We start from the raw sequence: 23,447 nt of genomic DNA, 5'->3' as shown, positions 1-23,447 counted from the left end.
TTTAATTGATTAAATGTGTAAAATTATGTTGAGCCATTTTTATGGTCTTGTGATGTTTGACTATTTGTTTGGGCCTTGGTCAAGGTTGATTTGACTTTTGTTGGATCAAAACCATTGGATTTAGGGGATTGATGAAATGTACATTTCATCTCCCAAAATGAATTGATGGTTTTGATTTTGATGAAAATACTCCCTTGGTCAATTTGTGTTTCTATCTTCCCCTCCCTCTTCATCTTAATCCATATTCTTTCCCATTTCCTTATTTGACCAATGAAGTCTCTAATGTCTTGAGGCTAATTGGTTCATCAATGACCTTGTGTCAGATGAACTAATACAAGTATGACTGAGATAGGTCCATCCCTCTTGATCTTTTCTTTTAGTGTGTGGTATGTTTTAGGATTTTGGTTCTTCATACCAAATCTCTAACATGCATTAACACCTAAATTTTTATTGTCTGACCTCAGATAGTTGTGACTTCTACATAAGTCCAATTACAATTGCTTAACATAGAGCTAAATTTAACCCCCAAGGCATAGTATTCTAGTAAGTGGGATTGTAAGTCTCCCCTTCTTCATGGCATTGTTTGGAGACTTGACCTTTTTTCCTTTCATGGGAGCTAGTGGCATGCTTGTGAATTATCCAAGTTGGAGCCCTTCTCATGGAAGATGTCTTGGTTCAAAGATTTATACTTGTGAGTGAAGGGTTGAGTGTTCTCCAAAGAATGACTTAAACAATTAAAAGTCACCATTAACACTTGACTAACCTTTACTAACATTTGACTAATTCTTGTTAGTATTGCTTTACTTTCAAGTCATTTACTTTATGCAATTTAAATTTCATTCATTTGCCATTTACATTTCATTTAACTTGTTTATGTTTATGTCATTTTCACTTTTCTCACTTGAGCCATATCTGGTGATTGTGTATACTATTTGGGTGTTTTGATTTTTGTTTATGGTCTTAGAACCTTAAAATACTTAATAACAACAAAAACCCTAAAAGAAATTGGTGGACTATTGATCTTGATCTGAACTCTTGGACTTAGAAGTAGGCAATATTCCCTGTGCAAAAAGGACTTGGCCAATGCCAACATTCTGAGACTGAGCTATTGTGAAATGTGCCTTCATCTGATGCAAGCCTTGGATCTTGTTTGAATTCATCTACTACTCTGTCTTTGTGCTTAGTTGTTATTTTGATCTTGTGTCTGATGCTTTGCTCTGAGTTGATCAAGGAATAATTCATCTGATACATGGGAAGACAAAGAAGACTGCTAGCTATGGATTTGCTTGTTTGGATGTGGCTATCTTTATTTGATGCCTTAATCTTCATGATGGCTAGATATTTCTATTTTCTTTATTGATTATTGTTTGATTCAAAGTCCAAAGGGAAAGTGGGTTTTCTATATGACATTATTGTCTGTTGGATTGCATCCCATTGGTCAGATCTCTTCAACTCTTAACTTTTAAATTTGTGCTTATGATAGCCTCTTCATCTCCTCCCACTTCTTAAATTTCAAAAATCTCTCCCCCTTTTCAAAAACATTATTTGCTTGTGATTTCAAACTTAGACATTGTTTAAATTAGAAACTTTGGTCTTATGCCAATGAATTTTAAATCTTTTCTTAAATCAAATTTATAAATAAACTTAACCATATTGACATAAATTTCAAAACACAAAAAGAACTAACAACCCCATTCAAACTTTTGGCCCTTTGTGCCTTCCATTTAAACTTTTGATAAAAGAAAATTCACCAACTTTGAAAACAATAAAAGCGCGGTGGCGACTCTGGTTTTATTGACGTTAAGCTTATCCATAGCTTGATGGTCATGAATTTACCGCTACAGAGGGACTTCGGGATTTGGCCTATGAGGCCGAAGGTTTAGAAAATGGTCGACAAGACCAGACAACAACTTCAGAAAGTCGGAGGCTTGATTGTATTTATGACAATGAGCCTTTGGGGTTCAAAAAGAACCCAATAAGTGAGTCCCAGAAGATGCAAGCACAAGATCCCCTAAAAGAGATCGATTTGGGAGATGGAATCACGAAAAGACCAACCTACATAGATGTAGCGGGAAATTCATGATCATCAAGCTATTGACAAGCTAGAGATCAAATAACAAGAGTCGCCACCGCGCTTTTATTATTTCCAAGGGAAAAGGGAAAAAGTACGAACAAAACCCAAAAGTAAGAAGTTTTCAAATCAAAACTAATAAAAAGTCAGAGATCACAGGTAAGGGGGTTGTTACACAGAGGGAAGGTGTTAGCACCCAAAGTGTCCTAGGTACTACTAGGGAGCCTTTTTGTGTGCATATGTACTTGGTATAAAGTGATGTTTACAAACAAATAGAGTGGGGGGATGAGAAAAGAATTCATTAATTATATTTTTGTGTTTGACAAGACCTTCGGTCTTGTGCCTACGTACCAATATAAAAATGAGGGATCAAAACCTCATAGTTCGTGATACAAATTCCAAAGTGGATGCATTGTTTTTAACAAAAATTAAGTTTGAAAGGCACAAAGACCTAAAAATGGTTTGAATGAGTTAGTTCTTTTTGGCTTTTTGAAAGTTTAAGTCAAGTATAGTTAAGTCTATTTACAAGTTTGATTTAAGAAAAGAAGTTTGAAAATGCAATGGCATAAGGCCAAAGTTTCTATCTTTTTTGCAAAAGTGGTCAAAGTTTAGAACCAAAAGTAGTTCACACAAAGAAGATTTTGAAAAGGGAGCGAGAGATTTTGAAATTAAAGAAATGGGGAGAAGATGAAGAGACTATCCTATGTACAAAATTAAAAGTTTAGAGTTGAAAAGATCTGACCAAATGGGTAGCAATCCAATAGACAAGTATGTCAATAGAAACCCAGAATTCCCTTGGACTTTTAGAATCAAGCAACACACAAATGCACAATTATATTATCTTGAAGAGCAAGGCATCAAATAAAGATGGCCACATCCAAGATTATCCATTCCATGATCTTCTCCAAAATAGCCCATGTAACAGATGAATTCCACAAGTCACGGGTTCAAAATAACAGCTTCACAATGATCATGTTCTAGATAAACTTAGAGATGTGTTCAAAGATGTATCAGATGAATTTCAAATTACAAGCACTTGGTTTCTCAGCAAGTTGGCATTGGCCAAGTCCTTTAGCATAGGAAGGTTGCCTAGATTCTAAGTCCATTAGTCCAAGATCAAGCCAACAGTACACTTAAAAGTTTTTTAGGGTTTTTTGTTATTATTATGTATATTAATGGTCAAATACCACACAAACAAGCAAAGTATACACAAATAAAATATATCACACAATATGGTCCAAATGGACAAAGTGAAAATTGCATTAACATAAACAATTAGAATGATATGAACAATGTCAAATGAAATAGAGTGCTAAAAGTAAATTGCATTAAAGTAAAAGCTTGAAATTAAATGTTAGTAGTTAATTGGTTAGAAGTTAGTATTGTTTTTCTTTTGCTTTTCATTTCAAGACATTCTTTGGAGAACACTCAACCCACTTATCACAAGCATGAATCCTTGAACCAAAACATCTTGCAAAGGAAGGAAAGAAGGCCAAGTTTCCACACAATACCATGAAAGAGGGGAGACTTACAATCTCACTAACTAGAATGCTTATGCCTTTTATGTCACAGATTTAGCGCTATGTTAAGCAATCGTAATTGGACTTATGTAGAAGTCATAACTATTTGAGGCCGGACAATAGAATTTTGGTGTTAATGCATGTTAGAGACATAGTATAATGGACTATGCTCATAAAACATATCACACACAAAAAGAATATGCAAAAGGTGTGGCCTAATCTCATCCATACTCATGTCAATTTTTCAATCAACTAGCATTAGGACTTTGAGACATCATAGGCCAAATGAAATGAATGCATAAAGAAGGGGAATGATATGAAGTGGGGGGGGGGGGGGGGGGGGGGGGGGGGGGGGGGGGGGATGGATAAAAACACAAATTGGTCAAAGGAGGACTTTTACCAAATTAATATCATCCATTCATTTTGGGAGATGGAATGTACATTCCATCAATCCCCTAAATCCAATGATATTAATTTGACAAAGTCAAATTAACCTTGACCAAGGCCCAACAACAAGAGTTAAACATAAAAAAGTCATCACAATTGGTCAACAAATTTATTTGGCATTTATTCAAATTAAAATACTAAAATAGTGCATTTAAATTAAGTATGGTTTGTCCAATTCCTAAAATCTCATCAAAACACCAAAGAAATGACCGTGAGATTTATCATAGGTCAAACAAGGTCAAAGGACCTAGGAGAAAAAATTTCATAATTTTTGGACAATTAAAAACAAATGCAAAATCAATTAATTCATGAAAAATATTAATAATGATCCAAAAAATAATTTTAATTCAGAATATGAAAGAGAAAAATATTTGAAATTTTTTGGTGAAAGTCCCATATTTTTGGGATCAATATTGAATTTAATATGAATTATTGAAAAATGCAATTAGAATGAAAATTAAAATATCAGAAAAAACGGGGACCACTTGATCTCCCTCATTAAATGAGGTGGCAGATAAAATGGCCAGAAACACGCGTTCCACCGTGCACCTGAGTCAGCGCGGTATAACATTGGTATTCAAAAGGAACGATCGTGATTAAAATAAATTGCATGGATCATGTGGCTGTGAGACATGTCAATGCATGGTCGGAGCTGTAGCTCTGGTCTTCTTCTCCGGTGGACCTCACCGGACTGGTCCACCTTCAACCATCACCAAAATTAAAAACAAGGACATGATTTCAAAGTAAAAATGGCACTGAGCTCGAATCTGGCCTCAATTCACTCTAACTCCAAGTATATTGAGAGATACATGGAGTTGAAATTTGAGGTACATGAACTGAGTTGCTTCAATTTGGCCTCAAAGCAACTCAATCTTCTTGCCTACATTGGTAGGACTTCAGGCAACCAAAGAATCAATAGAATTGAGCAAGAATTTGAGAGAATCGAAGAGATCAAATTTCTGGAAAATACCTTCAATTAAGGTCTGGATTCAACTGATCTTGATCTTGCTTGTGCTTGATCTCACTCCACTTGCTTGCAGAAGAAGGATTGGATGCTTAAAAGGTTGTGGATTCCTGGAGATTTGAGTTTCAAAACAATGGAAATTCAACCTCAAATTCAAATGAATTTCTCAGGTTTATCCTTTGCAAAATGAGGGTTAGAGACGGGGGATCAAAGCTGGCGCGAATGTGTGTTGATTGCTGAGCATATGAGGCTCTATTTATAGCTTAAACCATTGATATTTGCACACTTGAAATCACTTTCCAAATTTGGTCATTGATGATGCATGGATGCGTGGGTGCGCATAGGCCCATAAAATCATTGAGGGCAAAGTTGGCGCGTAAGGTGTGATTCAAATGAGCTCATAAGCCTTCTATTTATAGCCAAAGGGAATGATATTTGCACACTTCAAAATCTGTCCAAAATTGGCAATGTGAATGGCACAAGTGCATGGGCATGTACAGGCCCATGATGCAATGCATTAAGGTCCAAATGATTCATGTTGAATTCTGAATGAAGCTTGAATGGCAAGGCAATGTGAACTGAAGTTTGTACATTTGATTCTCTCCAATGATACAACCCTATTAAAGCCATGCACAGACCTAGAAATCTTCATCCAAAATGTATGAACTTAGGTTCTTTGGAAAGCTTGGATCAAGGGGAACAAGTTTTATGTTCAACACTTTTTCATTTGGAGCTTGGAACATGGAGAATTTTTAGGTGGAAGTTTGGAAATTTCAACATGTTGAAAAATTTACTAAGTGTCAAGCTATATGCTTCAATATTCCACCTTGCGTAACTTTTTATGTGAGCTTCAAATGAGAAACGTGTCTTCATCAAAGTTGTAGATATTTCAAATAACTTAAAAATGGTCACCAATTTAATTTCATTTGGATTTAGAATGATAGAGTTATGCATTTTTGAAGTTTGAAAAAATCACTTGTTCAATGGTATAGGTCAAAAATGACTTATAATGTTTCCTCATATCACATGCTCATAAAAGTTGAATTTTCTTTCACTCCAAACATAAAAGTTGAAGTAGACATCTTGAATTTGATTGTGCAACTTGTAAATCTTTTATATCATAAAAATTGAGCAAGTTATGGCCTTGGGAAGTTGACTTTCAAATTAGGGTTTAGACAAAATAACCTATAATGTTTCAACATAGAAAATGATTTTCCAAGAAAAACTAGCTCTAGGTATAAACATAAAAGTTGTTTGGAATGTAATTTGGAGTAAATTTTCTCTTGGAATCATTTTCATATGGTGAAAATTGTAGGATATAGGGTCTAAGAAGACCTAGTTTTGATCAGATGAATTCATCTGGCCAACCACCATCAACCAACTTGCTAACCTTCAATTATCTTGTCTTTTTAGGCTCATGGTAGATCATATATGCATAAGATGATGAACTTTGAAGTGTCCCTTGAGAAATTTGATCAATTGGTGAGATAGCTTGTTGGAGATGGAACTCATATATGCATATATGTATAATTGATCAATATATCATGTAGGAATCAATGGAACTCATATATGATGCTCATAACCATTATTGGATCAATTCATGGTTGTGCTCTTTGTCATGAGGGTCTTAAACCCTAGATATGAACTTGATAAATCAATGGGATCATGCCTTACCTACAAAAGAGTTAGGCAAATGCAAAGATATATTTTTGGTATTTTGGTTAGTAAAATGATAATATATAAGTATGATACAATCACATAGTGCTTGGTGATCTCTCCCAAAACAAACCCAATGAAAGAGGGTTAAGGAGGATGCCAAGGTATGATCCCAATGCTAATGCTTATGATGAAATTGCATGAGGGATCTTAGGGTCATAATTGGGGTCTTACATTATCCAACTGATCCGCTGTCGCGCGCGGATCAAAACGAGTAATTTTGTAAAAACGTAATACAACGACAATTAAACTCGGATATCGTCTCAAGGATTCTTGTTTGTAATAATTAAATGTAATCGAATGGGGGGGTTGATTTGGTGTTCAATTACAAAAATGCAGAAAATAAGTGATTATGAAAAGTGATTATTTGAATAAGCTGAAACGAATCAACCCACTATATCATCTTCCGACTTATCATTGATCCCTATAAAATTCCAATTCCCTAAACGAGTCTGATCCTATTCGATTACAAAAGCTTTTGACAAGCGCAATAACAATTATACGAAGTCTGTCCCTGAATTCCGAGTAAAGCAAACGGATTAAAACTATTGCGAATTAAGCAAACGCAATATGATCGAACGCGATAATGCAAAAGCTACACTAATCACGAAATTGATTCAAAAGCAGACAACAATCAAATTAAAGAATTCTATCATGTAAAAACAATTAAATTAAGCAAGTAATTGTGAATATAGATATAATTCAAAGGAACAGATTAATGGAAAATTATAAAAGAACCTCAAAGTGGCATCCGATTACAGTGAATTGATTCTTGGGAAATTATATCTCCATAGTCATTCTTTGCAAGCTCTCAAATTCGTACATGAACAGTGATTTTTTTGTTCAATTCCCAATGGTGTACGGCTGCTAGACCTAGGGGAAAACAAAGACCCATTTTACAACTCAACTGGGTCGACCCAGCCCACTACAAATGACCCAACAAAAATACAAATAAAATTCTGCAACTTCAACAGACTTTCTGGCCTTGCTACAGTCCGATTCAGCTCTTGACTTCTGAACAAAAATTGTAGATCTTTTCCTTAGCTTTCCAACGCATACTCACAAGCCTCAATCTGATACTCGTAGCTCAAGATATGATTTTTCTCGTGAAAGCTGCTAATGCTGAAAATATAATGCGAAAAACAAATAAGTGCAAAAATAAAATAAATTGTAAAAACACATTAAAACATAAAAATAAGTAAAGCAAACCGAAGAAATGCTTAAGTACAAACATGGAAGAACATGCATCAAAATGCACTAATCACCAACCTAGGAAAAAGCCAGTGAATCAACACCCTCGATGATTTGCTCCAGACGTCACCTTGAAAATCAAGCAGGAGATCGAAAGACTCCTCAAAAGTCATTTCGTAAGAACGGCGAGGTACGTCGAATGGTTGACCAACATAGTGTCTGTCATCAAGAAAAATGGAACTCTTATAAATTTGTATAGATTTTAGAGATCTAAATAACACCACACCAAAGGATGAGTACTCGATGCCTGTGGCAGAAATGCTGGTCGATTCGGATGCAGATTTTGAATACCTGAGCTTGCTTGATGGATACTCTAGCTACAATCAAATTCTTATTGTCGAAGAAGATGTCCCCAACACAGTGTTTCGATGCCCTGGAGCCTTCGGGACGTACGAGTGGGTTGTCATGCCGTTTGGTTTAAAAAATGCAAGAGCAACCTACCAAAGGGCTATGAATTCCATATTTCATGACTTTATTGAGAAGTTTATGCAGGTGTATATTGACGACATCGTGATAAAATCGTCATCTCAGGGAGGGCACCTGGATCACCTTCGACGCTCGTTTGATAGAATGAGGAAATATGGATTGAAAATGAATCTATTGAAGTGTGCTTTTGGTGTGCACGCAGGAGATTTGTTGGAATTCATGGTACATAAATGACGTATCGAGATCAATCAGAACAAGACAAAGGTGATCTTAGACCTTAAAATCCCGTAGACAAAGAAACAACTCCAATCTTTATTGGGGAAGATAAACTTCTTAAGAAGATTCATGTCGAATATAAGTGGTAAAACGAAGGTATTTTCGCCATTGTTCAAAATTAAGAAGGAAAGTGATTTTTACTGGGGCCCTGAGCAACATGAGGCTTTCGACGCAATCAAGAGGTACCTTACCAAGTCTCCTATTTTGTTACCTCCTAGTAAGAAGAAAAATATCAGTTTATATATTTTTGCATCGGATACGATTATAGGGAGTATGTTGGCCCAAGAGAATATTAATGGTGTCAAAAGATCCATATACTACCTCAGTAGAGTATTGGTAGATGCTGAAACTAGGTATAGTCTCATAGAAAAACTATGCATATGCTTATACTTTGCCTGTATGAAATTAAAGCAATATATAAAACTAGTTGATGTTTATATTTCATCTCATTATGATATTATTAAACATATGTTGTCTAAACCTATTATGTATAGTAGAATTGGAAAATGGGCACCGGCGTTAACGGAGTTTTCTCTGACGTTTAAACCTTTAAAGGCTATGAAAGGCCAGATCGTGGCAGATTTTATAGAGGATCATACCATGGTCGAATCATTTCTAAACATGGTCGACACCAAACCATGGCGTTTATATTTCGATGGTTCAAGTCACAAAGACGGAACGAGAGTCGGGGTATTGATATTATCCCTACAGGATGACCCAACGAAGTTTAAGTACAAGATCAGCGAAAAGTGTTCCAACAATGAAGCCGAGTACGAGGCCTTAATAATTGGTCTTCGACTCTTGAAAGGGTTAGAAGCCAATCAAATTGAAGTAAGGGGAGACTCGGAGTTGGTATTCAAGCAAGTCACACGCGAATACAAGTGTATCAAGGAAAGTTTGCTGAAGTATTTTGTAACTGCGATGCAACTATTAGAACACTTTGAAGTTACAGACATAAGACATGTACCGAGAAATAAAAACCAAGAAGCCAACAAGTTGGCCCAAATCTCTTACGGATATAAGATGTCCAATTAGAAATTCCAAGATATGATTGAAATTCGAGAAAAGATGGTGTCGAACATACCACCACTGGCGGAAGATAACTTCGACAGGAATGACTGTCGTAATGAAGGGCTCGACGAAGAATGTCAGGAAGCCTGTGGAGTCGAGAAGTCCGAGAGACATGGAGTTTTCACTGTCAACAATTTATCACCAACAGATTGGAGGAAACCGATTTTAGAATATTTGGAGAACCCATTCGGAGGTACTGACAGGAAAACCAAATACAGAGCTTTGAGTTATATGTTGTCAGGAAATGAATTGCTGAAGAAGACACCAGAAGGGGTATTCATAAAATGTCTAGGAGATACTGAAGCGTATTTGGCCATATATGAGGTACATAGTGGGTCTGTGGCGCCCACCAGGTAGGCCATAAGATGAAATGGTTGTTGTTTCGGCAAGAGGTTTATTGGCCCAGTATGTTGAAAGATTGCATCGAGTTCGCCAAGGGATGCCAAAGACACGCAGTTATTCAACATATACCAGCGAGTGAGTTGCATTAGATCATCAAGTTATGTCCCTTTAGGGGGTGGTCTTTACACGTCATTGGAGAAATTCGACCAGCCTCGTTGAAGCAACAGAAGTTCATCCTAGTAAGGATAAACTACTTCACCAAGTGGATCAAAGTCGTCCCTCTGGTGAAGGTGGATCAAGAGGCAGTAATTGAATTCATCCAAAAACATGTTATATATAGGTTTGGAATCCCATATACCATTACCACATATCAAGGGTCAGGGTTTGTGGGACAAAGGATGCAAGAGTTCGCTGGCGAAACAGGTTTCAGATTGGTTACCTCTACGCCTTACTACGCACAAGAAAATGGCCAAGTCGAAGCGCCCAACAAAGTGATAATAAGTTTGATTAGAAACCATGTTTCCAAAAAACCAAAGAAATGGCACAAGACTTTAGGCCAAATCCTATGGGCCTGTCGAACGTCCCCAAAGGAGGCAACAAATTCGACGCCTTTTCGACAAACGTTTGGGCATGATGCCATATTGCTATTAGATATCTGCTTACAGTTTTTCAGGGTACAACGCCAGAACGACCTCCAGTCAGAACATTATTGGGAGATGGTGTTTGACGAATTGGTCGTTTTGGACAAAGAAAGATTGGCCACGATGGAAATGCTGGTACGACAGAAGGAATGTGTATCCGAAGTATACAACAGAAAGGTAAGGGAAAAAACCTTTACTGTTGATAATTATGTTTGGAAAGTAATCTTACATATGGATCGTCGAGATCAAACTCTAGGTAAATGGTCTCCGAAATGGGAGGGACCATTTCAGGTAATCCGAACATTCGCTAATAATGCATATGAGATAAAAGAGCTTAGTGAGGATCAAAGGGTCTTGAGAGTGAATGGGAAATATTTAAAGAAATATAAACCTATGCTACAAGAGACCCAAATCCGAACATAACAAGATTCATTGATTCTTTAAAGTGACACAAAGGGGAATTACAAAACATGGTCGACAGACCTTATAGGAGAAATAAAAAATAAAGGAGAGATCAAAAAGGGAATCTAGACTTAAAGTCCTCAAATGATGTTATCTCGTGACTAATCCTATGGTCCAAAGAGACTTTCTTTCCACACAAGTATTTTATGTCGGCCTCAGTCTTGAGGGCTCTTTCCCCATGGGATACCCCATTCAAAACCTCATTGTTGACTGCTTCTTGCACGGGAATTCCCTCAACCGTATCCAAGGAAGCTTTTTGTGCTTCTACCTCAGTAATTTTTTATTAAGTTCAGCTATCTGGGCTTGGTAGTCGGAGATCTGCTGGTCGAAGGCTTCCCGCTGACGAAGACGCTCCTCCTTCCTGTGTTCAAACTCGCCGAGCTTTTGTTCACAGACCTCACTGGAGTCCCATTCAAGCTTTGCATCATTGAGTTTCGTCTTAATCTAAGAGTCAGCATTTTGTTAGAGGTTAAATTCCTTGACAAATTGGGTAAAGAAGTCCTCAAACTCGGAAAAATACTTAACCACCGAGGAAGGAAGATCATGGAGGGCAAGTGAGTCAAGGAATTTAAAAATATCACGAGCAAGTTCTCCTCCTTTTTCAAGGGCACTAGAGAGTCCTCAAACTTGGCGAAATACTCAACCATCGAGGCAGGAAGATCATGGAGGGCAAGTGAGTCAAGGAATTTAAAAATATTACGAGCAAGTTCTTCTCATTCTTCAAGGACACATAGAAAGTCGCCCTGAAAGAGTGATGCCTTCAGTTGCTAAAGAATGAAAACAACCTCAACATGTAGCTCTGAGGGAGCAACTACGATCGAAGAGGGGAGTGACACATCAGTTGACAGACGGAGGATTTTTTGTAACTTCCTAAGGGCCTTGTAGCGGGGTTTTCTTTACCTTTAGGTTTATTGACTAAACCAAAAGTCAACATACAATTCGAGTCGCCACCGCACTTTTATTTGTCCAAAGGAAAGGCTAAAAAGCGAACAAAAGCCAAGTAAGAAGTTTTTCAAATCAAAAACTAATAAAAATGTCAGAGATCTAGGTAAGGAGGTTGGTTATGAAATGGGAAGGTTTTGCGCACCCAAAACATCCTTAGTACTCTAAGGGAACCCTTTTTGCAAGTATGTGTTGTAGGTTGGTATTTGTGAAAAGATTTGTGCAAAAGATTGGAGGGATGAGAATAGAATAGATTATATTTACAAGTTTTATTGTTTGAATGGATGAACCCATTGCCTACGTACCATCACAAAGGAGGATCAAAACCTCGTAGTTCGTGGTAAAAATTTCAAAGGTTGGTGAATTGATTTTAATCAAAAGCCTTAAGGTCTTTTGTTATCAAAGGGAGAAAACTCAACCTAAACCAACAATCCACCATGTGAGGAAGGCTTCAACATGCCAGTGAGGGATTAACCCTATAATAAGCATGGAAGGCGTATAATCCAACACTAAGGATGAGGTGATATTTACATCAAGCACTATGATAACTCAAACCTATGACTAATGTTTTTGAAAAGGTTTTAACAAGTGGCCATTGGAACCACAAAAACAACTTGAAATGAGTTATATTTATAGGTTAAATTTATTCACAAAATGAGGTCAAAGTTGAATTAAAGTTTATTTACAATGAGTACTTATAAAAATGGTTTTGAAAAAGTCAAAGGCCTAGGTTTCTAATTTGAAATAAAGTCAAAGTTTTGAAAATGATTTTTGGCTTGGTTAGAGTGGGGAGAAGAGAGAAGGGCTATTCCTAAAGCATACAAAGACAAGAGGGGAAAGACAACCCTTGGAGTTCCTTTTCTTGGAGTCATAGAGATGACTCAAGATGCTCCTTTCCTTTGGATTTAGCACACAAAACAAGCACTCAATAATTTGAATTCAAGCTCCTAGGATCTCCATTTGGCTTAGCTTTTAACTTGGCTACTCATGACAATGGTCCTCTTTTCACAATCTCAAGATGAGGTTTCTATCACACAAAAGCACACATCAAAAAGGCTCACAACATAATAAAGGGAATGGACAAAGAATAAGTTTGAGGAGAAGTCATTTAAGGTCAACTTTGAATTTTAGCATTCTAAAGGCATGAGACCTAGTTGCTCTTCAACATATTTTGCATTCTAAAGGCCTGAGGCCTAGTTGCTCTTGAACTCCTTTAAGCATGGGTGAATCCTAATTCTAAGTCCTTTCTCTTTTTGTATTTTGGTTCATATCAAAACAAACACAAACAATACAAAATAGCAATATATTTATATACAATAATGGGCTCAAATGAGCAAAAGAAAAATGACATAAGCATAAAATATGCGCTCAAGTGAGCAAAATGAAAATCAAGATGAATAATGAGCAAGAAATAAATGACATTAAAAGTAAATGACAAGAATTTAAAAGCTCAAATTAAACTTAGTAGTTAGTAGGGTTATGTTAGCTTGTCATTACACAATATAGCGCTATGTTAAGCAATCGTAAATAGACTAATATAGTAGCCACACCTATCTGAGGCCGGTCAATAAGAATATAGGCAAAGAACACAAGTTAGAGGTCATGACTAGTAAGCCAAGCTCCATAAACTTGCCATGCCAAACAAAAGGGGAAGGGCCTTGTATTGACTTTTGGTTATTTGCTTGACCAAGAAGTAACCTATCTTTGACACAAAATAACTCACTTGATCAAGGATCAAGTTGAGTTTGGTTTGGATCAAAGAAGATTAAACTTCTATTTGTCAAGACCAACCTCAAGACTTTAACTCATTGGCCAATGAGGGAAAGAAAGGGATGAAGATGAAAGGGAGGGGGTAAGAAGTCAATAACCAATCCCAATTGATCAAGGGATAACTCATCCTTAATCAAGTCCATTCATCTTTCTAGGTGATGATCCTTAAGGATTTTCAAACCACAAGATCCAATGAATTTGATCAAAGTTGGATCAAATCAACCTTGATCCACACCAAACAGAAGAAGAATCAATATAACAAGTCAAGAAGTCAGTAATATTTTTTTGGTATTTTTTGGATTAAAAGAAAATACAAATAAAAAATAAACAAACAAAGTTGAACCTCAAATTCAATTCAAAACAACTTCAATAAGTCCAATTAAATTTTCATAGGTTCAACATAGTCAAACAAACTTTGACTAATTTTCTCACAAATTTTTAAAGGCAGAAAGTAATTAAAAAACAACCAAAAATAGCACAATATGAATTAAAATCTCAAATAATCTCAAAACAAATAAAAATTGTTAAGACTATTTTTCATTGACTTATCATGACCCATAGCTGCTAAGAAAATATTTTTGTATTTTTTAAAAATCAAAAAGTATTTTAAAATGAATTAAAATCATTAAAAACCAAGTAATTCATAAAAAATATCAAATGAAGTCACAAAAATAATTAAAAATCAGAATATGAAACTAGTTTTTTCAAGAAAAATTTCAAAGTTGGTCCCATATTTTGCTGACTTCATATGAATTTTTAATGAATTATTGAAAATGAAATGAATTAAAAGAAAATAACAAGAAAAATGAAATAAACGAAAAATGTTGAGCCACTAGATCCAATTCATTAATTGACGTGGCAGTAGTGCACGGTCTGGATCTGAGGACACACGATACACTTAAGTCAACAGCGTCACATAATGAATTAAAATAAGTAATAAAAACGGACTCATGAGATTAGATCGTGGGAGAGAGATCCAAAGGCCATGAGTAGCACACATGGTGGTGGTGGTGGAAACCACCATCTTCTCCGATCATCCACACAAACTCCGTCCAGATTTGCAGGAAAATGAAACTTATCAAAAATGAAAAACAAAGACATGGAAATGAAGCTCGTGTGATGTAGATCATCATTGTACCATTGGATTCCTCTCATTCTTCCTATATTGAGAGAAAGATGAAGGAGAAAATCATGGTGTCCACACGGATCGTTCATGAAATGGCAAATTGAATGCACCAAAGGCTTGCCTTAAGTATGAGGACTTCAGAGAACCACAAAAACACAAGAACACTACATTGAATTATGAGTTTCAGATCCAAACAGTTTGAGTTTATACCTTCAAATTGGTGAGTTTTTGGCCATGAATTCTTCAAGCTTCTTGCTCCTCTTTGATCCCTGGATGTATGGAAGATGATGGGCTAAGGAATCTAGCTTTGAAATTCAACTAATGTTGCTGAATTTCAAGCTCGAAAATCTGAAAAATGGTGAATGATTCCTTTAGTGAGGGTTATGGTTTCAGTTCTGCAGCATATGGGATCTCCAAAAGGTTGTGGAATGAAGCTCACGAGGCCCTTATTTATAGGTGAATGCAGCTAAGTTCACACTTTGCTCATGTGCATGGGATTTGAAATTTTGAGTGCATGGGCCTTTGTGGACGTGTGAGAGGCCCATGGATGGCTGAAGGAGCTTGCTGATATCATGTGGAGAGCATGTGGTCGTGCACATGGAATGAAGAATGCTTGCATTTCAAGTTATAACATAAAATATCAAAAATGCACATAAATGAAAAGAAATTCGAATCTCCCAAATGGTAGATCCAAATGACCATTGTGAGTAATGGTTGGAAAGCTTTTGAAATAAGGAACAAGAGTCATGTTAGGAAAAAATCATTTGACATGTGCAAATTGATCAAAACTGGCTTGGAAAGTTCAAGTGTAAAACATGTTCAAATCACTTTGAAAAAGTTAACCAAAAGTAAGCTTAATCAAACCCCTCTGTACTCATGATACAAGATTCAAATGAAATAATATGCATCATGAAAGTTGTAGATATTATAAATATAGTAAATCTAGGATTAAAGTTTGCATCATTTGGATTTTCTATGACAAAGTTATAGGCATTTGAAGTTGGGTACTTTTTCAAATTCAATGAATTAGGTCCAAGATGACCTATAATGCTTTGCAATATCACATGTATTTACTTTAGGATTATGAAGTTTTGTCCAACATAACATTTTAAGTAGATATCTCAATATTTCCAATTCCTTTGGTCCCACCTCAAAATTATAAAAATTAAGGAAGTTATGCCTTTGACAAGTTGACCTAAAATTAGGGTTTCAGTCAAAATGACCTATAATGTTTTGAAATGAATGATGACCTTCCAATATTAAAATGGATTTTTGATGAACATGAAAGTTGTTCATATGGTTCGTAGAAACATTTTTTATTTTGGGGTCATCTTCATTTTACAAACACATCAAAAGTTATAGCTCATGGAACCTCGGCTTAGTCAGATGAATTGACTTGTCAACTTTTCAAAGTCAAACTCCAAATCTGGATGAATAAATGATTGAGGGGCCTCATATAGGATCATATATGCATAAAATTATAAATGATTGTGGACCATTGTCATGCTTTTTTCCCATCTTCATCTAGCCATTGTATTGGGCTTAAGAGCCTCCTAGGAGCATTGTGGAGCACATGATCACTTGAGCTTCAAAAAAAAAGAGTTAGTGACATATTTTAGTGCTTTTGGTTAGTAATCAAATATGAAAAGCAATAACGTACAATACAAGCATACTTGGTGATCTCAAACCACTCAAACAAGTCACAACCCTAGGGTTAAGGAGCTAAACATGCTATGATCCTTGAGTCAATGCACTTGTGCAATAACATAATGCCATGAGGGATCTTAGAGTAAAAATTAGGGTCTTACAGGCCTTAGCGGGGTTCTTTTGTTTGATAATCCTGATGTCTCTCAAAGTTAAAATGTTGGTTGACGCATTTTCGTCCACCATGTTTGGCAGATTGAGAGTTGGTAGAGAAACGGGACTTTGAGGAACCACCAGTGAGGCACTTTGAAACTCAGCTTGCCGCTGCGGACTCAAGACAACATCGGCTGAAGGATGTTCAGTCTTATCTTCGGCCATAGTCTCAACCTCAATTGGAGAGCCCACAGGTCCCTAAAAAGATAGAAGTATTAGACTGCACTATGAAAAGAAACCCATAGTCGGGGGAGATAAATGTCGATGAATACCTGAAGATCCATAGAGGGTGGAGAAGCGGTGGGAGTCCTCTCTGTATCACGAGGAGTAAAAGCCTCCTCGAGGTCACCTTGGATTGTCGGGGTCGAAGTCGTTGGGGCCACCTTCGACGAAGTCTTCTTGGCTTGTGCCTTCTTCCGCCACATAGGGGTATGAGGAGTTTTGGGTGGTGCTTTCGACATAGAAAAAATGTGCGAGTGCACACTCCCGTTAGAATCCTCATCGTCCACTACAAGTACTTCTTCAGGTACCTGAATATCAAAATGAATGAAGAGGTGATAAAAATGCTAAGGTAAAAACTTATCCATGAAGTGGATAGGTAATACCTGCGAATTGGGGGATAAAGGCGCTCGTTGCTTCTTCGAGGGCTTCGCTAGAGTCGGCTCAGCAGAGGGGACGACCCTCTTTCAAACCTGATAGAAGAAATTGTTAGTGTTGTACAACCCCAAGAAAAGAGGAAACTAAGTCAGTGATATGTACCTTTTTTAGGGCTTCGTCGACTTGATAAGTTTGGATTTTTGGGTCGGGAGCATTAACTGATGGAGGTGGAGGAAATACTTCGTTGGAAATGGTGGAAAGAGCGTCAACCATGTTTTGGAGAAACTGGTCACTTGGGAAAGAATGACTCTGGTAGGAATTCCACCATTCGTCAAAATCAATTGTTGTTAGAAAAGATTATTGAAACCTGAAGACTGGGAGTTCGTAACAGTTAGTAGATTTACAAAAATGGAGACAAGATTTGTGATCATCAACTGTTAATGATCAACTGGAACATACAATATCGGTGTCATGAGATACTAGAGGTTTCGGAACCATCTGGCTTAAGCCAAACTGACGAGCCACCAGATTCGGTTGATAGCTCATGAAATCGAACCCCTTCGACCCTAGCTCAATCATGTAGGACAATAAGGTAGGAGTCAAGAAAGCTCTCCATATCGCGTTCGATTAGGCTACAGTCTGTGGAGAGTCACCTGGAAAGGGATCTTTGAACCACTTAGGGCCAAAGGTTCGGTCAACAAATGGCGCCATACTAGGAGCAAATTTATCTGCTTCGATGAACATATTTAAGTATTTCATAAAGAGATATGTTTTGGGAGTCTCTTGGCAGGTCGACAAAGTTAACCTCTCCTTCGATCGGTCGGTCTTCAGTCAGTCTCACAATACGGTCCGACACGGGGTAACTTAGTTGATACTCAAAATTAGCATTTAACCAATGTTGGAAAAGCCATAATGGACCCGAAAGGTTCAAGGCCTTAGGGGTGTTGTACAAAGGCTTCAGTTTCAGGGTTGCCAACCCCAGAGCCTGATACAAGGAGGCTAGTAGCAATTTGCCTAAAGAAACATGTCGACCCTCATAAATATGGATCGCCTGGGCAATATAGCTCTTCTCTATCTGCAAGGAACCAGGACAGAACACGTAGTATGAAAGCCATAAAGTGAGGAAGTCTATATGCTCCTCGTCGGACACTTCGACAAAATCCTTGTTCTGGTGGTCTTCGATGTAGTTCAGAAGGCTGGCCCGACCAAACGAGAAGGTGTTCTCCGTCGAAAGGTGGGATCAAAGACTTCCCCCAAAGTCGAAAGGCCGGTGATCTCTGCCACGTTGAAAAGGGTGGGTGCCAACATCCCACAAGGCAACTGGAATGTGTTGGTAGAGCCTTCCTAGAAGTATAGGGACGCCAACAATATGCAGGGATTTACACGGTGAGCGTACCTTGATATTTGAATAAGTTCGTAGATCCCTGCAATCCTCCATTGGTCTTGATGCTTTTGTTGTACTTTATTAAGCCACGCCAGGTATTCTTTGTTGCCAGGAGTAGGCATGAACCTAAAGACCCTGGCTTTCGCATCCATGAATCTGACGTCGAGTACGACAGATTCGTCGAAGGCAGGAGGAGCAGCGAGTCTGTATCTAGGAAAAAAGGATGCAACAACCTTTGGGGAAGATTTCTGGTCCGCAAAAGGCCCATGGAACGCTAACAATTTCCTATCAACCATGAAAGGAATCAACATCTGACGTTTCCAGTTCTTCATCATGGCTTCATCAGAAGATGTGGGTTGAGGAATACAATTCATACCCTCTTTAGCAGTGAGTTTGAAGACAATGGGATTGTTTCCAGTAGCATAGGCAGTGATTTATTTGACATGAGAAGAGGAAGCCATTGTGAGATGAAGCAAATGGTTGGAGTTTTGAGATTCTGGGTGACAAGTTACAATGCAGAGGTTGTTTGAAGATATGAGCAAGAAAAATACTTGGGTATGGAAGCAGAAAAGCATTTGAGAAAGAAGAGAGAACTATTTATAGGATGGAAAACTGAACAGTTGAGGACTAAGTGTTTGACAAATGGCTGGATAGGAAGTAATAAGAAGAAGTTAGTGGGTTTAGTTGGAATCCTGCGACCTAGGGATAACTGCTAATGATGGTGGAATGTCTAGGGAATTGCACGGCCTAAAAAATCACCATCACGTGCTAGGTCATGAGTAGTGATAAGACAGCTAGCCGAAATTTGGGGAATCAAAAGGCAAGTTCCTCGATCAACGAGCTCATGTCGAAACCAGCCTTTTCAGGGGGCAATTTGTTAGCTGACCAATTTCGACCAAAGAAGAAAATCAGTTCGACTAAGGAACCTGTCGGACCAGCATCGATAGGAAGGTGAACACATTCTTGGGTCGACATTGGTAGGTTTGCTCGAAGTCGAAGTAATTGAATGGTGAAAACAGTCGTGGGCAATCAAAGAACGTGGGTAGTTATTTACAAACATGGGGGAAGTGGACAAACACGTGCCATCACGAGATGGTTTTGTAACCCCCCCCCCCCCTCCCCGACGGTTACTTTTGATTAGTATTTAAATAAGTGTTAGAGAAGATTCTAGAGGTGGCATTTTGATCATTTGCAGTAGGAGTAAAACTTGAAGTACCAAAGCGTTTACGAGAAAAGAGTCAATCTCCCTACAAAAAATGTGTTTTTCCTCCATTTTATATTTATAAGTCATTTAATCTTACCAAACTTACCTCTGATTTCTTACTTTACTATTTATACATTCCCGATCGTCTTATTTTTACCACATCCCTAACTCATCAAGAGTTATGTTTACACTTTTTGAACCTTTCAAAGACATTGCTTACCAAAACACCATGTGCTCAAACACTAAGTCCAGGAATTTGTAGCCGGTCCTACAAGTAACCCTCTCATAGGAAGGCTAGAGATTGTTGACGAAACAACAGGATGGCAGTAAAATGATTAAGGCAAAATAAGTGATTGATTGAATATGAAGGGACTTGATAGTTACTTGATAAGAACCATACAAAAGTCTATGAGTAAAGGTGTATACGATGAGCAACTGGGTCAAGCGTCCCATACCCAAAGATATCCAGCATGGGTTAATAGAATTCTCCACTCTCATCCATTCTTTACTACTTAAGGATCGTGGCGTGTAGCTCTTATCCTAACTTTCAAGTTGTTGGAGGAGAATCTTTGTTGCTCCCTGTGATGAGCAACTGGGTCGAGTGCCTCGTACCCAAAGGTATCCAAAATGAGTTAATGGAATTCCCTACTCTCATTCATTCTCTACTTCTTAAGGATCGTATTGTACAACTTGAGTTATGATTTATAATTTTTTGGTGGAGTCCTTTGTTTGTTGCATTGCTTCTTTGTGAAGGGAGAGACTTGCCAATCATATGATTTGAGTTGTGCTAAATTCTATGAATAGAGGTGAATACGATGAGCAACTGGGTCAAGTGTCCTGTACCCAAAGATATTCAGTATGAGTTAATGGAATCCTCCACTCTCATTTATTCTCTATTTCTTAAGGCTCATGCCACCCAATTCTAACCTTGATTAACAATCTCTTAAAGAATCACCTTTGATGTGTCTTGTATAATCTGTTGCTTGATATGACTGGGGATGCCTTGATCGAGAGTATGACTTGAGGCTTCAAGCTCTATAACTTAAAAAAAGAGTCTTATCAAGTGATCAAGGGTCTTTTGATCACTTGAATTAGATTATGGGATTATACAAGATCAAAGGATTTAGTTGATCAAAATTGCTTTTGATCAACTTGAATCGGGGGTTTAAATTAATTTGAAGTCTATGGTTAATCCTAATTTAAGTGTTAGAACCGAATTCAAAGGCTATTCCTAAGGGAGCATGCATTTGTTAATCAAAGACTTGATTTAGAACTAGTTAAAATTCTAAGTCAGAATTAATCCTAAGGGAACATGCATTTATATGGTTAAAAACAACAAGATAAACCCCTAAGGGGTAAAATGGTCATTATTCACAAATCAAATTAAATTTCTAGTCATGTAAACTCTATTTAAAATCAAATCTAAATCCTAAACAAATTTAATTGTTCTAAATTCTAACAATCTCTAATCAATTCTAATTCTAAAAAAACTAGTTAGAACTAAGAACTAATTAAAGTCTAATATTTCTCAAAATTTTAAAAAAACACATATTAACCAATTAAATTCTAATCAATTTTATCTAATTAAGAAGAAAAAAACCTAATTAAATCATAATCTACTTCTAATGTTCTAATTAGTCTGTAATTACCTAATCTTATCTAACATTCCAATCAAAAACTAATTAACAAAAAAAAACACAAGTAAAAAATATAGGCCTTGGTGGAGAAGAGGGGGTGCAGGCCCGGTTTAGGGGAGTATGCAGGAAGCAAATCCAGTCTGCAATGCATGAGCCTTAAGGCATAGGCCCATTTGATAGTGTGTGTGTGTGTGTGTGTGTGTGTGTGTGTGTGTGTGTGTGTGTGTGTGTGTGTGTGAGAGAGAGAGAGAGAGAGAGAGAGAGAGAGAGAGAGAACTCTAATTGAGATTGTGAAATATGAAATTGAGAATGGATAGATGATGAATGAAGATGAAGTGTGAGAGTGATGATGAATTCTGAGAGTGATGATGAATTGACCCTGAAAATGTGAAGGATCAATCAAATTTATAGAGTAGAGAGGTTAACAGAAGGATTTAACTCTGTTAGTTGTATGCAATGAAAGTTAGTTGGAGATTATCTAACTCTGCTAGTTAGTTAGTTAGGAAAGTTGTTAGGATCTGTTAGAAGATATTTTATTTATCTAGTTAGTAAGTTGAAAAATGGTGAATTCTATTAGGGTGAATTAGAAGTAATATCAAGTGAAATTGAAAATGAAATATGCCCTGTTAACTGATTTGTGTTAATGAAATCAAAAGCAATCGAAATGCTGGTTCTGCTAGACTCCAAGTTTTCTTTTGTCAATTACTTTGCAATGAAATGAAATGCAAGTGAAATTGGTTGATGAACTTGAAATGAATTTGCAAGTGTAGGTCTTCTTTGGACATTTTGAAATGGAATGGAATTGGGACTGAGATGTCAATGTTGATGTTTGTTTCAAATATTTTGGTTTATGCAGGTTGTGTAGGTTGCTGAGTAGTTATTAATCTCTCTTGGTTAGATTGTCATAACCTCTGTTATCTTGATTTTGACCTTGTTTTGCATTTCATTGGTGAAGGATACTAGGGTTATCATGCTTGATGACTTTGAGAGTTCTGCTACTGTCATAGATGGAAAGAGCCTCCAAAGAAGTTCAACAAGCATTTCAACTGCAATGTTACTGATTTTGTTCAGGTGGTGTATTGGTTATTATATGAATTTTCTTGATGGACTGATGTGGCTGCTTCTGTTTTGGATATACTTATTTTTACTATTAGTGGTGTTGCATGGTTGTCACAATGTTGCTGCTGCAGGAAGTTATGGCTTGGTGTCACAATGTCACAATGTTTCCGTCAACCCTTTGACGATGACAAATTCTTTTCCGTCAACCCTTTGATGAAGACAAATTACCTTTCCATCAACCCTTTGACGAAGACAAATTACCTTTCCGTCAACCCTTTGACGAAGACAAATTACCTTTCCGTCAACCCTCTGACGAAGACAAATTACTTTTTCGTCAACACTTTGACGAAGACAAAATTACTTTTCCGTCAACCCTTTGACGAAGACAAATTACCTTTCCGTCAACCCTTTGACGAACACAAATTACCTTTCCGTCAACCCTTTGACGAAGAAAAATTACCTTTCTGTCAACCCTTTGACGATGACAAACTCTTTTCCATCAACCCTTTGATGACGACCCCCTTTTCCATCAACCCTTTGATGATGATGTTCCAAACAATTTTCCATCAACCCTTTGATGATGATATTCACCAACAATCTCTCATTGGAAACAAAAATAAATCCCTACAAAAATCCAAATACCCAGTTGCAGTCCCACATGCATTGCATGCATCACTTCATGCA

General features: G+C 37.2%; 1 protein-coding gene across 1 annotated transcript; it reads left to right on the top strand.

Annotated features, from left to right (window-relative positions):
• Window positions 1-8,740: 8,740 nt before the first annotated feature.
• On the top strand, window positions 8,741-9,706 carry LOC127078941 (uncharacterized). The gene has a single exon (XM_051019352.1). The coding sequence runs from the start codon at window positions 8,741-8,743 to the stop codon at window positions 9,704-9,706; it is 966 nt and encodes a 321-aa protein (XP_050875309.1).
• The last annotated feature ends 13,741 nt before the right edge of the window (window positions 9,707-23,447 follow it).

Source organism: Lathyrus oleraceus, chromosome 5 (genome assembly GCF_024323335.1).
Source record: "Lathyrus oleraceus cultivar Zhongwan6 chromosome 5, CAAS_Psat_ZW6_1.0, whole genome shotgun sequence".
Lineage (NCBI taxonomy): Eukaryota > Viridiplantae > Streptophyta > Magnoliopsida > Fabales > Fabaceae > Lathyrus > Lathyrus oleraceus.
This window is presented reverse-complemented; position numbering and strand designations above follow the sequence as displayed.